This window comes from Urtica dioica, chromosome 5 (assembly GCF_054948205.1).
Source record: "Urtica dioica subsp. dioica isolate 48M chromosome 5, U.dioica_male_clone48M_v1_H2, whole genome shotgun sequence".
Taxonomy (NCBI): domain Eukaryota; kingdom Viridiplantae; phylum Streptophyta; class Magnoliopsida; order Rosales; family Urticaceae; genus Urtica; species Urtica dioica.
The window spans coordinates 27,089,345-27,107,712 of NC_142760.1; the positions used below are offsets into that span (position 1 = coordinate 27,089,345).

The 18,368-nt window shown below is 41.5% G+C and overlaps 1 protein-coding gene across 1 annotated transcript in view; it reads left to right on the forward strand.

Annotated features, from left to right (window-relative positions):
* Nucleotides 1–10,323: 10,323 nt before the first annotated feature.
* LOC149397691 (receptor-like protein EIX2) overlaps nt 10,324–18,368 on the forward strand; it is a 45,064-nt gene continuing 37,019 nt past the window's right edge. The window contains exons 1-3 of the mRNA XM_089614314.1: nt 10,324–10,483; nt 11,203–11,969; nt 12,291–13,138. Of these exons, the coding sequence (XP_089470440.1) occupies nt 10,324–10,483; nt 11,203–11,969; nt 12,291–13,138 (1,775 nt within the window). The remainder of the gene's footprint in view (nt 10,484–11,202; nt 11,970–12,290; nt 13,139–18,368) is intronic.

The window sequence follows — 18,368 nt, forward strand, 5'->3', positions numbered from 1 at the left end:
TCAATGTAGGCAGCCTTGTGAACGATCCATCCTTAGTCATATATAATTAAGATTCTAAAGTTTTCTCTCTAGCCCTCCATCTTTTTTTATAATTCATTTGTAATCTGTAATCCTGCTCCATGTGCGCAATGATGTCTTTAGGCCTACACAGTGATAATGTTGGATCTACAAGTCTGTGTTTCACAACCTCCCTTACCAAATACATGGTCGCCTGAGGATGTTGTCCTTGCATGTACTGTACAGCACAAGTGTGCTCAGAGTCTAACCTACAAACATCAGGAATAACAAGTTATATGCATATATACTGTTTTACAGCTATTAGTTACAAACTGGTAACTAATTTACATGTCTTAGTTACATTAATGTAACTAATACACATAATTTAGTAACTAAACCATGGACATAGTTACACTACTCTAATTATTTTTGTAGTATTACCTCCTTATATGGAATAATAGTGTTTTCCTCAGTCTAACTGCATGCATCGTCCACATACAAGAGTCATCACGACAAACCACGTGGAGATACTGTGTAGTAGATGTTCTAACCTTGAACGTAAAATGATTGTTGATTGCATACATGCTCAAATATTTTTGCAACACAGCTTTGTTAGCATACAATCCTCCTTTACATACCCTTATGGGAGAATGTATGTCCATCACGTCCAAGAGCGTTGAATCTGATGATGGAGCTGTTGTCGCTCCTTGAGAAGGCGAAGGACTGCTCAGTTCACCGGGAGCTGGAGGATGGGGCTTGCTCGGTTCGCTGGAGCTGGAGGAGGGGGCTGGCTCGGTTCACCGGCGGCTAGATGAGGGGGCTGGCTCGGTTCACTGGTGGCTTGAGGATGGGGCTGGCTAGTTTCACCGGCGGCTGGAGGAGGATCACTCTCACTTGTGTCAGATATGTTTCCGCCAATGTGGATATCAGATGGTTCACCGGCTGGCAGATGGGACTCTTCAGAGATGTTGTCGAGGATATAAGAATCACGTTTCATCACAGGCGGCAAGAGAGCTGCTCCTGGATCTGAAGTTCCCGAAAAACCACTTTCTCTGGTGTTCGGAGTGGAACCAACATGCGCATAAGAAGTCTTCAATGACCCAAGCTCCAAAACCAAAGACATTATTGATGTATTCGGTTTCTCTTTCCGAATATTTAAATAACATGCGAAACTAATGTCGGAGTCAATTACTATTGGTTTTACCGCCCCTTCTGTTTCGTATTTCACACTCAGAACTTTATGACTGTTTTGATTTAACCTTCCCCTGGAACACGTGAATATAACTTTTGTCAAATCTTCATACTTGGTAGTCAGCGGTATGAGAGCTGCATACGAAACACCGGCCTGGTAATAATCATCTCTGAGTCACTCACTGTTATGCTTGATGAACGTGAATGTATCTCCTTTCATAGCCGCCGCAAAATTATTATTTACAGAAAATTACACTCCTTTCATAACATTGTGGCATGTTAGTTACGTGTACGTAACTAAAAAAGAAAACTAGCGGAATTAGTTACAGAAACATAACTAAACATAAAAAAAATACATTTCTCAGTGACTTGAGTGTAACTAAACTCAATAACGTTTAGTATGGGTTTTGGTATGTCAATCTGAGTCTCAGATTGTTTTTTATCAACAAAATCTAAGACTAATCTGTATTGAATTGGTTGATGCAGATCTGGGCCTGAAATTTATAGGGATCCGGTAGAGATCTCTGGTTTGAACACCAGTCCGGTCATCGGATGGACTTGACGATGATGGGTGATCGAAAAATTTCTTCACGGCGGTTTTATTCACACAGAAGTTAGAGACGTCGGCGAAAAAGGTGGGACAGCGGCGGGAATGATTGAGGCTGAAACTGGGACCGGAAGTGATTTGTTTTTTGGGTTCGAAGAAGAGAGCCGAAGATGATGATGAAGAGGGCTGGGTTCGGTTGAAGACATAAGACGCTCGTAATTATGGACTTAAATGGAGGTTAAAATGGTAATTTTTTCTCCTCCCTCATTTGACCACGTTTATCTCTCCTTTGACTACTCTTAGATGTGCCATTTTTCAAAAAAGATAGTAATGTGTCCAAACACCATAATTTACTCATAGAAATGTCAATCTCCCATTTTTTAAAAGCTCATAACTATGGACTTTGTTTATAGTATGGAATGGATGACTTCGTTCTTTATATCATTTCATGGCTTGAAAATTGATCATTGATAATCTCGACCGAGTTTCGGATTACATAAGTGACAAGAAAGATATGAGACGACATAAATGTATGATGATAGGGGATTAAAGAAAATAGAGGAAGATGACACCTTTTAAGCTTATATCAAATGGAAAAATTTCAATTCATAATAAACATAGTTAAGTAAATAGATAATGAAAAATTGGTATTTTTTTTTAATTAAAGTGATTATAAAGGTGATGATGAAGAGGGCTGGGTTCGGTTGAAGACATAAGACGCTGGGTTCGGTTGAAGAGAGAAGACGCTGGGTTCGGTTGAAGACATAAGACGCTCGTAATTATGGACTTAAATGGAGGTTAAAATGGTAATTTTTTCTCCTCCCTCATTTGACCACGTTTATCTCTCCTTTGACTACTCTTAGATGTGCCATTTTTCAAAAAAGATAGTAATGTGTCCAAACACCATAATTTACTCATAGAAATGTCAATCTCCCATTTTTTAAAAGCTCATAACTATGGACTTTGTTTATAGTATGGAATGGATGACTTCGTTCTTTATATCATTTCATGGCTTGAAAATTGATCTTGATAATCTCGACCGAGTTTCGGATTACATAAGTGACAAGAAAGATATGAGACGACATAAATGTATGATGATAGGGGATTAAAGAAAATAGAGGAAGATGACACCTTTTAAGCTTATATCAAATGGAAAAATTTCAATTCATAATAAACATAGTTAAGTAAATAGATAATGAAAAATTGGTATTTTTTTTAAAATTAAAGTGATTATAAAGGTAATTTTTTATTTAAATTTTGATAACGGGCCTTGGAGGTGATTTCTTGTTATATATACTAAAATGCTATTTTTTAAAACTGCCATAATTTTCAAACATAATATAATTTTTGGGGTTCATAGCAAGATAAATGCCCAATTTTTTGGATTTTATACACTTATACACCACTTAACAACAATGCCGTTAAAGAACACGTGTAGGCTAAATTTTAAAAAATGAGTATACAAATGTATAAATCTGAAAACACTTGGTATTTATATCCTTTAACAACAATCGGGGTGTGTTCACTTCGTTAATAGTGATTGTTAACATCAATTAATTAATCATCCATGATTATTTAACTAAAACTATTTATTTCGTGGAATTCTTCTTGCAGCATAAACCTACGCATGAACGATATTTGTTCGACATCAATTGATCTGATGCATAATAGTTTAACAAAAAATTAGAAAAATAGTCAACTTAAATGTTTGATATTGTTAAATAGCCAATGTTTGGTAAATATTAGGTGAATAACCATAAATGATGACGTGACTTAATATGACAGTGACTATTTACTTAATATTTACGTTTGTAAATATATAAATTGGTTATTTACCTAATATTTATCAAACCTTAGCTATTTAACAATTCTCAACGTTTAAATTGACTATTTTACTAAATTACCCTAATTTAATAGTGATAACCTTGAAATTCAAATACAATATCAAAACTCACCAGAAATTGCATTACTTCAGCATTTTGGCACAATCAATGTTTAATCTAAAAAAAATATACTTGGATCTAACCCATCTCATTTTTAGATGCATTTTGAAACTTAAGTTCTATTGATCGGCTGTAAGATGGATTGATTATGTCAAAAGAGTAAAATAATAAAATTTTGAGATATTAGCTCAATTTACAACCGATAATAAAAATATTATTAAAGAGATTGCGGCATAAATATATAAAATAAATTTACGCTTATATATTCAATCTTTTAAAATCTAGCATCCATCTGTGCTTTTAACGACATAGTTGTTAACATTGACAAACAAATGTAACGTTCGCTATTTATGCTAGCAACAAAGTGGTATATATGCGATGTCTTTCTCTCCCCTCGGGTCTCTGCTGAAGGAAGTTAATTCAAATATAATATAAATTATTTTCAACAACAAAAAAAAGTATCATGCGATTCAAATTGTTTTATTATTATTTTTTAAAATTAAAATCGGTCTAAGGACACTTTTGTTCCTTTTGACCAGATAACAATTTGAGTGGTTAAGTTCTTATTATCAATCTAACTTTGATTGAAATGCGATTTCAGACGACTATTTATCTAGGATATCTACTAGCTTAAATTAGTGTACTTCGTATTTTATTATCTCACATGTATTATCACTAGTCACTAGTTGTAATAGTCGGAATTCTGATAATACCGAACAGACTAAATAAAATACCGATCAAAGATATTTTAAACATGAGAAACGCAATGAAGCATAAGTTAAGCTTCAATGCCGATTAAGTCTAATAAAAGCTTCTCGGCACAATAATAGACGTCAAGATAACGCTTACTTGGCCACGTAAGCACAAAAGAAACCGCAAAATAACTTAATGGAAGTTATTTTGCACGGTTACATAATAACTGACATAGAACGTGGGCCCGATCAACCTACCGTCAGAAGGAAGATATAAAATGAGGAGATGAGGACGAAGTACGGACACACACTGCATTCTATATACAAAAAAACGATATTCTTATTGTAGAACTTCTTGTATTGAGATTCGTCTAGTATAAGAAAAGTCCGGTCTTTATATTCAATTTGTTACAGGTTATACAATCGTCGAGACAATTGTTGAATCTATTTTTAGACATCAACAGTTTGGCGCTAGAAGGAGGGGGGGTCGAACCAATGGCGAGTTCGTCGGCGCAACCAGGGTCAAATGTGGAAGGCAATCCTCAGGGTGACGAACGAGAGCAAATCGAACGCCACAACAGGACGCTTCCTTTGACGACTGACGAAATTGCAGAGATGCTTCCATAATCTTCTCTTCATGAGATCTTTCCACTACAAGAAATATGACATTTAGCTACGAAACTATCAGCGACGATAAAATCGTCGCTAACATAGTATGAAAATTTGGTGGTGAAAATTCCAAAGTTTGGCGGCAAAGACATTTAGCGACGGTTGTTTCGTCCCTAATTATTTTTTTGTCGTCGCTAAGTTCGCGGGAAACTATTTAGCGACGATAATATCGTCGCCAATTGGTTTCATAATCATTTAGCGATGGTAATATCGTCGTTAATGGTTTTCGAATTTTGACGAATTTTGAAGAGGTAAAAATCCCTCCAATAATATTAAATCGAAAAGAATTAGCGACGATATTGCCGTCGCTAAAGATTTAGGTACCAATTAGCGACGATATTGTCGTAGCTAATTATTTTTGAATTTTGACGAAAGTTGACGAGAGAAAAATCCCTCCAATTTTATTAAATCGAAATGAATTAGCGACGATATTGTCGTCGCTAAATAATTATGAAACCAATTAGCGACGAGAATATCGTCGCTAAATGCCCGGTAAAAGGTAAGTTCATTTAGCGACGATATTTAAACATTTAGTGACGATTATATCGTCGCTAAATGTCTTTAAAACCCAGATCGCAGATCCCCCATTTCATTTCACGAGCCGCGCCCTAATTTTTTTTCCTCCGATTCTCTCCCTCCTTCGCCGTCGTCCGCCGCGTGTCGCCGTCCTCCTCCCTCTCCGATTAGTCTCTCTCTCTCCTCACTTCTCTCTCTCTCCTCACTGTTCTCTCTCTCCTCCGATCCACAGATTCCCCGCCGCCGACGCCGTTCCCCGCCGACGCCATTCCGCCGTTCCCCGCCCGCCGACGCCCTTCCCCGCCCGTTAACGCCCTTCCGCCGACGCCCTTCCCCGCCCGCCGACTCCCTATATACACGGTGTGTATATATATATATATGTATATATATATATATTATTAGGTATAAATATTTAAATTAGTTATATATATTTATATTAGGTATAAATATTTAAATTAGGTATAAATATTTATGTAAATTAGAGATATAATTATTTATATACATATATAAAAATATAATTTAGGATTAGATATATAAAAATTAGAGATATAAATATTTACATGTATAAATATAAATATATGTAAATATATGTAAATTAGGATTAGAGATTAATTATGAAATAGAATTTTGTTAGGATTCGTAATTAAAATTGATTAGGTAAAATTATGTAAAAATGAATACAAATTGAAATTGTAATTAATTTTGTTAAAGTTGGTTACGGATTATGTATTTTAAGTAATCGAACCACCGAGGTTCGATATATTGTTAGTTTTAGGATGTTTCTATGCATGTTTTAAAGTTAAAGGCTTGATGCCGGGTTGTTAAGTTTATAGGGGAGGTTCTGCCGAAATTTTGGTAGGATCGTGAAATTATAAAATAAAATCTTAAAACTACTAAATTTTTAAATGTTGGATCTTTAGGTAAAATGAGTTATCCAAATAGGAATTGGATAATAGAGGACCAATGTCTAAGCGTTGAGTTTGCAGCTGGCATGACATAGTTCATGGCAATGGCCCGACAACACGTAAACATCGAAGGACGAGTTAAGTGTCCATGCAAGAGGCGTAACAACGTGTTGATGCAAAAAATTCCTGATATAGAGAATCATCTCTTTATCAGAGGATTTAAGAGGAATTACACGAGGTGGATCTTTCACGGGGAGGAAGAAGATGACGTAATGCAGTATCAGACGGATTACGGAAGAGGAGGTGAGATGTTTGATGCTGTACACGATATCTTAGATCGCAACGACGTAGACGGTGAGGATGACAGTATTAACTCGAATGCAGAATACCAGAGTGGACAGTTCGATGACTTTTCAGCGACCTGAACACAGAATTATGTTTATATGATATATCAAATCGTTAAAACTATCTAACACTTGAAATTTTGTTTACATGCAGAAGAGCGCCGAGACAGACGCTTTCGAGAGCTTGTTTGCGAACTACAAGCGCCAACATCAGTCCGACAAGTCCGAATGGCTGACTCCTGAAGCCTCCGCACGTTATGTAATTTTACATTTATTTTGTCTTATTTTTCAATTAATATATACTAACTAGTTAATTATATCAGGATCGACTGGTTGATAGGTTCAACACGTTGGGAGCGGAGGCTGAGCAACAAGGAGGGAACATTGATATTGCCGTCCTAGAGCAGCAGGCGATCCGCGATATTATGGGTTCGTGGAGTGATCACTTGACCGGCGTCGGACGCTTGGTGCCACAGGGAGTGCGGACGGCGGCTAAAATCGCCGAAGTCTACGGTTTGGAGGCTGGTACTTCGCATCCAGGATATATCTCGTAGAAGGTGTTCACGTCGACCCTCGCCTCGTTCGCCGAGGCAATACAAAGTTAGGTGCCCGGCCTCAACCTGAGCTCGTTTATGCCCCCAATAATCGTAGAGTTCACAGCAGGCTCCTTCGACCCACAGCCAGCAGACTCCGACGGCCGGCGTCCACACTCCGACGCCCGGCGTCAACACTCCGACGGGCGGCCAGCAGACGACTCCCGACGGTAGCCAGACCTCCCACCGTGGCGGTCCGAGTTAGTCAGCTGATGAGCACATTATTCCGCCGAGCCTTGTAAAGTATCAACGCCAGCAGAGCATTTCACGTCGAGGCGGAGGAAAAAAAGGAAGACGACCCAAAGGTCGCAGCTAGTCTTTTACTAGATATTTTGTGTATAGTAGATTATTATTTACATGTATTTTTACATATTTCTCGTTTATCGAAATCGTAACTGGATTTTATATATAAGTTGATTTCGATAATATAATTTGATTTTTATTTGATTTTTCATTATAGAATTTCATAAACGAAAAAATAAAAAAATTAATAATTAGCGACGACAAAGTCGTCGCTAATTATAGTAATGAGTGAAGTTATTAGCGATGACTATTCCGTCGCTAATTCGCGCGCGAAATTTTCCCGCGCGAATCAGCGACGATTAAATCGTCACTAAATATATTTCACAAAATTAAAAAAATGTCTTCATTTATACATTTCGAGACGACATTATCGTCGCTAATGTCGTCGCTAAATATTTAGCGACGATGATTTCGTCGCTAAATATATTTAGGCACGGACATTTAGCAACGATAATTATCTTTGCTAATATCGTCGCTAAATAGATTTAGCGATGATTAAGGTGTTATTACCGACGAAAAAAATCGTCGGTAATGACTCTATTTGTTGTAGTGTTCGTGAGATGCAAGAGCGTCTCACTCTCCTAGAGAAGAAAAATAAGGTTTTGGAAGAACAACTCAAAACCAAAAGGGTCGCCATTCGAAGCGAAATTGTGACCCCAGAGGACGACATATCCCACCATAGAGCAGGGAAAGAAGTCGAATATGCTGAAGAAAGGTCTAAGAAGACCAAAAAACATGCCAGGGACAGGTACGAAAAGGAAAGGTGCAGTGAAAACACTGGCAGTTCCGACTTACCCGCTCGATACTTCGAAGATAGGTTTCAGCCATCTGACGAAGACCCGCAGCCAAAGAAGGCTAGATCGAAAAATTCCCGGACATCACGATTAGAATCGGACACTGAGGAATTAAAGAATACCGACCAGTCCAATTTCCAAAGGCTTGAACGCCGAATAGAGGAAGTTGCATTGGGACAAAAAAGACAATTTAAGGGTGAAGACTTCGCTTCCCCTTTCACCTCAAAGGTGTTAGAACATCTCCCACATCATGGCTTTAAAATGCCGAGCATCCCACCTTATGATGGTAGATCCGATCCAGGAGATCACATTGATACATACAAATCATGGATGGCCTTACAGGGCGCAAGTCCGCAAATAACGTGTCAGGCTTTCTCAATAACACTGTCTGGAACGGCTAAGAAGTGGTATCGAAAGTTAACACCAAACTCAATCACGTCGTGGAAACAGATGTGCGAAATCTTTATGGATCAATTCGTCGGATCTCGGGCAGGAAAGACACCCAAGGAACGATTAATTTCTATTCGGCAGCGGTCAGATGAATCTCTTGAAGATTACATCAACCGTTATTCCGAACAGGCAATCTTAGTGGACGACCTTAATGAAGATTTTAAACTATCGAGTATTACATCAAGACTACGTACTGATTCGGCGTTCTGGTGGTCTCTGCAAAAAACAGGTCCGAAAGATTACAACAAATTTCTCCTAAAGGCTCAAAAATATATTAATGCCGAAGAAGCCAAATTTGCGGCGGAATCATTTGGGAAGTCAAAAGGTTCCACAGCACAAAGGTGATCATTCCGGGCGGGATAATCGGCAAAGGCACGATCAAAATATTGACGCGAAACGCAGGGACGATGGCAGACACTCGAAGATAAATCGAAACCAAATCCCGAGCAAGCCTTTCGCGAGTCAGTATAGTAGCTATCAACCACTGACTATGGGAATTGATCATATCTACGCATTGATCGAACATCAAGAAGAATTCCCGAAGCCTGCAAGGATAAAGAAAGACATTGCGAAAAGAGATCGCACTAAGTATTGCGCTTTCCATCGGGATATCGGTCACAATACTTCCGATTGCTTCAATTTGAAGGAGGATAGAAGCCTTTATTAGGAGAGGAAGGTTGCAAAAATACCGAAGACAAGATTCTGGACAAAGCGGAGAAAAAGATGAAAAACCATACAACGAGATTGCCATAATAGCAGGAGGACCACATATAGCCGGCACGTCCCGAAGGGCACAAAAAAGCTACATCAGAGAAGCGGACACATATTCCTCCTGGGTAATGTTCACATCAAATGCCAGACCAGAAAAATTACCTAAAATTGAAAAGGAAGAAATTAAGTTTTCTGACGAGGATGGAAAATGGGTCCAGTTCCCACACAACGATCCAATTGTAATCAAAGAAACGATCGGAAATCATGTGGTCGGCAGAATACTAATAGATAACGGTAGCTTGGTTGACATTTTGTATGGGGATACCTTTGAGAAGATGGGTTTAAAAACCAGTTTACTCGCTCCATCTCCAACACAACTTTACAGTTTCACCGGGGACGCCGTCATGCCAAACGGCGTAATCTCGCTTCCACTTACCATTGGAGAATGCCAATAGAGCGACAGTCAGCGCTAGTTGGGTTGTGGTGCCTGGTTCATCGGCTTTTAATGCAGTAATCGGAAGGCCAACCTTGCAAGAGGTTGGTGTCATAACATCCGTAAAATTCTTAACTTGCAAATTCCCGACTAAGCATGGCGTGGGAGTAGCGATGGGAGATCAAAAGGTCGCTAGAAGTTTCTATGCGGACTATTTAAAAAGTAGTCAGGATAAATGTGGACATTCAGTTATGATGATTCGAACGATAAAAACGACTTGGACCCTCGTTTACCGAATAAGAATTATGTCGGTCCTGGCGACGACGTGGAGTCGGTCGTTCCAGATGATGCTCAACCCGAGAAGAGTCTACAAATTGGCAAATTCTTAAACAAAGGTATTAAAACTGAACTGATCTCCCTTTTAGCAAAAAATTTAGATGTGTTTGCCTTGAAACAATCAGACATGATAGGGATAAATCCCATTCACGATTTCCATAGACTAAATATTGATCCAAAAGCAAGGCCAATTAGGCAAAAAAGAAGGCTAATGAACGCTGATAGATACACGGCATTAAAAGAAGAAGTTGAAAAACTTATTTCAAATGGGTCAATTAGAGAAACGAAATATCCTATTTGGCTTTCCAATCCCGTGTTAGTTAAAAAACCAAACGGGAAATGGAGAACTTGTGTAGATTTCACCGATTTAAATAAGGCATGTCCAAAAGATTCATTCCCAATGCCCAAAATAGACCAGTTGGTCGACACTACGGCGGGACCTGAACTTTTAAGCTTTATGGACGCCTATTCGGGATACAATCAAATCCCAATGTACGGTCCAGATGAAGACCACACTGCATTTTTAACCGATCGGGGTCTATATTGTTATACCGTAATGCCATTTGGTCTAAAAAATGCAGGAGCTACTTATCAAAGATTAGTCAACTTAATGTTTGCCGACCAATTGGGAAAAACAGTGGAAGCATATATAGATGATTTACTAGTAAAAAGTGAAAAGGCAACCAACCATATTGCGGACTTAAAAGAAGCATTCGACATTTTAAGAAATTTTCGTATGAAACTTAATCCGCTAAAATGCACTTTGGCGTTTCTGCAGGAAAATTTCTCGGATATATAGTTAATGAAAAGGGGATTAAAGCCAATCCGGCCAAAATCCGAGCTCTCATAGACATGAAGCCACAGAGAAGCGTTAAGGAGGTTCAGAAGTTGACTGGATCCATCACGGCGCTGGGAAGATTTATCTCTCAAGCTACTGATAAAAGCGTTAAATTTTTCGATCGCCTCAGAGGCTCAAAAAATTTTGAATGGACCGAAGAATGCAACGAAGACTTCAAAAAATTTAAAGAATATCTGGCATGGCTGCCCCAATTGGTGAAAGTCCAACAAGGGGAATCACTCGACATTTACCTGGCAGTGTCCGAGCATGCTGTAAGTTCGGCCTTAATAAAGAATGAGGGCACAATACAACTGCCGGTATACTACACAAGCCGACGCATGGAAGATGCAGAGACAAGATATCCGGAGATGGAAAAATTAGCTTTAGCCTTAGTTACAGCTTCTCGAAAACTTCGGCATTATTTCATGGCGCACCCAATAAAAGTGCTTACCGATTTCCCCCTTCGCCAAGTGCTCCAAAAGCTGGATACTTTAGGTCGATTAATGAAATGGTCGATAGAAGTCACCCAATACGATATCAGTTATGCACCAAGATCGGCAATCAAAGGGCAGACAGTTGCCGACTTCTTGGCAGAATTCACATACCGACCAATAGAAACTCCCACCTGGGAATTATATGTCGACGGTGCAACAAATATCCAAGGTTCTGGTGCAGGGATTGTCTTGTCAGCCAAAGATGGTTTTCAAGTAAAAATTTCACCACGTTTTAAATTTAAAGCTTCAAATAACGAGGCTGAATATGAAGCTGTTATACATGGGCTAGAACTAACAAAATTTTGCGGAGTTAAAAAAATAATAGTCTACTCGGACTCTCAACTGGTAATTAACCAAATCACAAATGAATTTCAGGTAAGAGGGGCGAGCATGATTTAGTATGCCACCAAAGCACGAGCACTGGCCGAATGTTTTGAGAATGTGGAATTCAAACAAATTCCGAGAGAAAAAAACACTGAAGCCGATGATCTAGCAAAATTGGGAGCAAGTTCAGCCAATGATACTCTGGAACAGCGAATCATAGATATCACCCTTCCAAGCATCAATAATGCCGATGTCAATATGGTTGAAGAAAAGGAGTCTTGGATGGCGCCGATCATTCAATTTCTCAAATTTAACATTCTTCCATCAGACAAAGCTGAAGCCAAAAATCTGAAATACAAGTCTGCTCGATATATCTTGCAAGGCGACTCACTATACAAAAGAGGATTTTCCACTCCCCTCATGAAATGCGTCGATGGCGACGATGCCAGATATGTGATGAAAGAAGTGCATGAAGGGATATGTGGAAACAATAATGGTGGTATGGCTCAAGCTCAGAAAATATTGAGACAAGGTATTTACTGGCCTACTGTAATGGCTGATGCTAAGAAGTATGTTCGCGAATGTGAAACGTGTCAAAAGTTTGCTAATATACCAAGAAAGCCACCTACTAACCTCAACAACATTGTCTGCTCGGTACCATTTGCAGCGTGGGGAATCAACTTGATCGGACCAATGCTGACGGGGAAAGGAAGCTGTAAATACGCAGTCATAGCCATCGACTATTTCACCAAATGGGTGGAAGCCGAACCCCTCGCATGTATCGCCGAAAATAAGGTAGAAGCATTTGTATGGAAAAATATTATCACCCGATTCGGAATTCCGAAGAAAATAATTTCTAATCACGAGACTCAATTTGATTGCAAGCCATTCAAATCATTCTGCGAGAAATATGGGATCAACAAAGCGTTTTCTACGCCGATCAGACCACATGCTAATGGATTAGTAGAAACTGTGAACAAATCCATCAAGGACGGTTTGAAAACAAGGTTGGGAGACTTCAAAGGGGCATGGGTAGACGAATTGCCAGGACTTCATAGGTTTTCTCCGATCAACCCACCTCTCAGAGGAGGGAAGGGGTGAGGAGGAGGAGTGACCGTGCCTTTTGTGTCGACTGCCTATGTACCCGTGTGTGGGATCAGGTCAGAACGTAGTTCAAGGCGTATGTAACGCGGAATGAGGCGTGGAGCCTAGAGGGTGTGTTCGATAGAGGAGACGGATCGCGGAGGAGTCCTCGGCGACGTCTCAGAACTCTGGGATCGAGTGACCCGAGAGAGAATGTGTGTTTTCTCTCTTTAGGAGATGTGGGAGACTCTAAGTCAAGAGTTCCTTGTCGTGGCGAAGATTCCGGACGCGTAGGTGATTTCCAGTCGGAAATGCAGGACGCGTAGGCGATTTCTTGTCAGAAATGGTGGACGCGTCTAGTGTGCTAGACACGTAGGTGATTTTCAGTCGAAAACCGCAGGAGCACTTGTGTGCTCAGGATTGGTCGTTCGATCAAGAGAGGCGGCGCTCGGGAGTCCCCAGGAGCACTTCAGAATCTCTGAGAACGAGAAATCGTGGAGAATCCGCTTCAGGCCAGGGATGGCATCCAGAGAAGCAGAGAGAAGTCTCAAGTTTCTAGAGAATGAATGGGATGGCTTTCCCCTCAATGAGAGAGGGTATTTATAGTAGTTGGAGGGCCTTAAATGGCTTTTATTTCGTCCATGTGGGACTGGAGAGCGCGCTCCCCTCGAGGTGCAGCGCGCCCCGCTAAGAAGTGGAGTGCGGCGCGTGTGTGCGGCGCGAGCGCGTCTTGGCGCGACGCGCCTCCTGACTGGTGCGGTGTGCCATGTGCGATGCGCGCGCGGGCCTCGTTTCCAAGACTGCGTACATGCGCGGCGTGCTTGGTGGCGCGGCGCGTCTCCTGACCGGCGCGGCGCGCCATGCGCCATGCGCACGCGGTGTGCTTGGTGGTGCGGCGCGCCTCCTGACCGGCGCGGCGCGCCTCCTAACCGGTGCGGCACCCCAAGCGCCATGCACGCGCGTAGCGTGCATGGCGCGGCGCGCCCATGGCTGGCGCGGTGCACGACGTGCTGCGTGCGAGCGCCCCGTCTTGTCGGACTCTTGTAGGCCTTAGTGGTCTTCGTTTATCCAGCCCATTGGGCGTTCGGGACTTGAGATTTCGTGAGTTGCGTGGAACGTAAAGTTCATACTCGAGGCATCAAGGTCGACACAAGAATTTGTTAATCGACTCGTGGACACAATGACTCGACTCGAGGAGCAAGACTCGGCTCGTGGAGAATGACTCAACTTGAGGAGCGAGGCTCGACTCGAGGAGAAGGACTCGACTCGAGGAACGAGGCTCGACTCAAGGAGAAAGACTCGACTCAAGGAGCGAGGATCGACTCGACTCAAGGAGCGAGGCTTGACTCGAGGAGAAGGACTCGACTCGAGGAACGAGGCTCGACTCGAGGAGAACGACTCAACTCGAGGAGCGAGGCTCGACTCGAGGAGAGTGACTCGACTCGAGGAGCTGAATGTTTCGACATGAGGGCTTACTAGCGACTCGTGACAGAAGGTTGCCATTCTTCAGGACCTCTGGCTTGACCATCGGCTCTTTGAGCGGCGTGTCTTCTCGGCATTCCGGGTTTTCCAAAAACGACCGACAACATTAGCCCCCCAAGTTCGTCGCTCGGGAGGCTCTCGTCGATGAACTTTTAATTATTACAGCCGGGTGTTTGAGGAAACTTTATTTCCCAGAGCTTCGTCGTCGCGAAGCCTTTGCGATTACAAAGAATATTCTCACAATTGCAAGTGCTCTTTCTCGTTTTTTCGTCTCTCTCCACACAGTGTGTGATCAACACGTGGAGGAGGATCCAAGCGGATAGGAAGCGTAGCTCAACGTGGACGAGGCGGGTGCGATTGCATCCGTCGCTCTAGCCCCGGAGCAAAGGGGACATGCGCGCGCAAGTAGGGCGTGCGCGTGTATAGAGGCGGACCTGCGTATCGCGGCTTGTTCATCTTTTGGTGAAGTCCCGCCAAAGTCTTTCTTCGATGGCGTTTTGTTTGATGATATCTTCAAGCCGGAGTCCATGGGACTCGACGGTGACTAGCAAGGCGACGATTGTGTAATCGTGACCTATTAGAGGAAGATTATGGCGCCCGTCTCGGCCAGCTTGGAAGGCGACTGCACTTTTTCATTTCGCAGAGGCGTGCTCATTCTGAGGTCTCGGAGACAGAGGTTGATGCTGCGGGCCGATGCTTCGCGAAGATGGAGTGGTATCTGGTGGAAGGCTCTGCCGCTACTGAGGGCTTCGACTGCTCTGGGATCGACGCTAGAAGTTCGATCACTCATCGGGCATAAGTCGGTCTCACGGGGGCATCCGTCAACCCGACTTTGGTGGCGCTTCTCCGTTTGCATTTGAAAGATCGACCCTTATTCCCCAGACGTGAGTGCGGGTCTCAGTTGAGGCCTTTGGAGCAGTGTCACTCCAATTATGGCTGACTTTTCTGCCGATGCGGGGGCAGATAGTCTTCGTTGAAGACGTGAAGGGACATCGTAATAAGTAGCGATGTGGAGTTCTTTTGTCATGGTGTTTTTGATGCCCAGAGGGTAAGTTTGCCTCTGTTTGTCTTTTCGCTTTGTTTTGCAAACATCTTGTTTTTGCTAACCTGCTCTTCAAATCGCTTCAGGTGCTTGCTCGTGTAACATGAGGCGAGAAGATTCTACACGACCTCATTCGTCGCGTGGGACTCTTCCAGGAGGAGCTTGCTCGAGCGAAGTCTCAGCTAGCTTAGGCCGAGCGAGGTTCTCGCTCAAAGGAGGAGTTCGCGAGTCTTCGAAAGCAGCTTCCATTAGCTCGTGTGGAATGGAGGCGAGTGTGATCTTGCTCAGTTGGCGGTGGCGATGATGGTTGGAGAGTTGACTATGGGGCTTCGGTTGGAATCAATCTAGGGATTAAGAAAATAATTAACGCTTCGGGAAGCGGCGGAATTTTAAAAATTTTCTTTTACAAGTAAAAACGGTTTTTACTAACCTAGACAAGTGCAAGTACATGTAATTAAAAACTAATATGAGCTAAGAAGATTACTAACCTTTCTTGAAGCTTGAACTTTGAAGAAGCTTTTGGAAAGTTTGCAACCCTCGTCTCCCCTCGCAGCACGTCTCTCTTTCTTTCCTCGGCACCTCGAGCAACCACGAAAGTTTCTATCACTAAATCACTCGAAATAAAGGAATTAGTGAGTGGGCACTTTTAAACACTACGACTTAAGAACGAGTCTTGAAGTCGCAAAGCTAAACACTAGGTCGAGTGAGGACCTAGGTGCCAAAACAAGAAAAATCGAAAATAAACTAGAGAGAGAGAGAAGAGGGGCGGCAACCACAAGTTCTAGAGAGAGAAGCTCTCAATCTCTAACTTATGTGGAATGAATAAAATGAGGGGAATGAGGGTCCTATTTATAGGAGAAGGGTTGGCCTTGGAAAGAAGTAGTTTCCTCTTATTTTCCAAGTCTTTATGAGCAACCCTTTATTTCCCATTCCTATCCAAGTCACACGGCCACATAAGCCTTCATGACACCTTGGATTTGTTTCCTCTTTTATTTTTCTTCTCCCTTGACTTGTCTTGGCCGAAATTCCCATTGCCTTGAATAGGAAATTTGTTTCCTCTTTTTCTTTTGGCAAGTATCTTCATACATTAATGCACAAAAGGAACTCTCTTTCTCTTTGGGTAGTGGGCGCCTATTATGCTCTAGAAAGGCTTTCTAGAAGCTTTTCCATTTGTTCATGACAACATGAAAAAGGCCCATTAAGAATTTTCAATAAAATTCTTATGAAATGAAATTAATTCACAAGGCCCAATGATCAAGTCATGGCCGAGTGACATTAAGTCATCAAATAAACTTGTCAAAAAATTTATTGACATTCATTTCATCCTTTGTCTCAAAAGACAAAAATACCCTTTTAACTATTTTCGTTCTTGTTTTGACTTAGCTTCCAGTTTAACTATTCCTATCGATGTGATTCGTGACAGTGACCTCATGGACCCAAATGAACAAAGCTTGAGCTAAACACTTGGACTCAAAAGTTCACAAACCTTTTCCAAGTTTAGCTTAATGCCAACTGACTCCACTAAAGAGCTGACACTGAAAATCTCTCGGTTCAAATGAATTTATTTTCTACTCAAGAATTCACCTAATTATAATGAGCGGATCCACTGAATATTATCTATGCTACCCTTCATGAATGTCATAAGCTAGTCGGGATTTACTAAATTACCATTTTACCCTTCTAGCTGTTATTTCCTCAACTCCTTTGTCGGTTGTGAATAAGTTAGAAACAATGTATGTGACGAGGAGCTAACAAGTCACATTGTTTCATCCAAAAGAGTCAGGACTCAATTTGGACACTGGCCAGTTCATTTATTCACACTCCAAGGAACAAAGCATGAGGTGACATACATTGCATTTCAGCAATCTTGTACATGAATTCCGTATCTATGAGAACTTCACAAAGTTACTCATGACATTCTCACAACTTAGTACTTCACCAATAGGCCCTGTTCGGAATCACATAGTGAGTCCGAACTCTGACTTTCTCAAATGAGAATACTAAGGTGTGAAATGGCATGTCTCATTTCAGGATTAAGGTAAGCATGATGCAATTCATACATAGTGACTTCGAGACATAAGAGGTTAAATGGTTTGTTCTTATCTTGTCTCTAGAAGTGCACTGGTCAATTCAGTACCTTCGGAAGATACCTAGAAGAACTATAGAGTCTCCAACTCTCAATGCCTCATAACCAGACATCATAGATTCTTCTAACAATCGTACTGAGGTCAATAGTCCTTTGACCCTAAGATTGCGAATATATCGTGTTAAGCAAACTACGAAGAGTTTGTTCATGCAAATCTACATTTGTCTCTTCGTAAGTTGTTAGGTTTGTTTATGGACTAAAAGACTAGGGTTTTATCATAAAGCTTCAGACAAGGAAGATTGAATGAACGTTTCAACTTTTTATTAATGAATAAGCAATTACAAGCAAGAGTCTTCGTAAGACTATATTACATCAAATGTACACAAATAGACACTACTATTCTTCTTGTGGGCACCATTGACAACAGCTTCAAGCTCTATAGGGGGCGACTCGGTCGACAAAAGTTTTCCGGAGCGAGGTCCGTGACCTTTGATGTTAGTTGGACACGCGGACGGATGAAATGGTTATCATACAGGGCCAGCTTTCCATCAAGCGGGCTACCAGCGTTCGTATTCCGATTAGCTATGGCATGTCT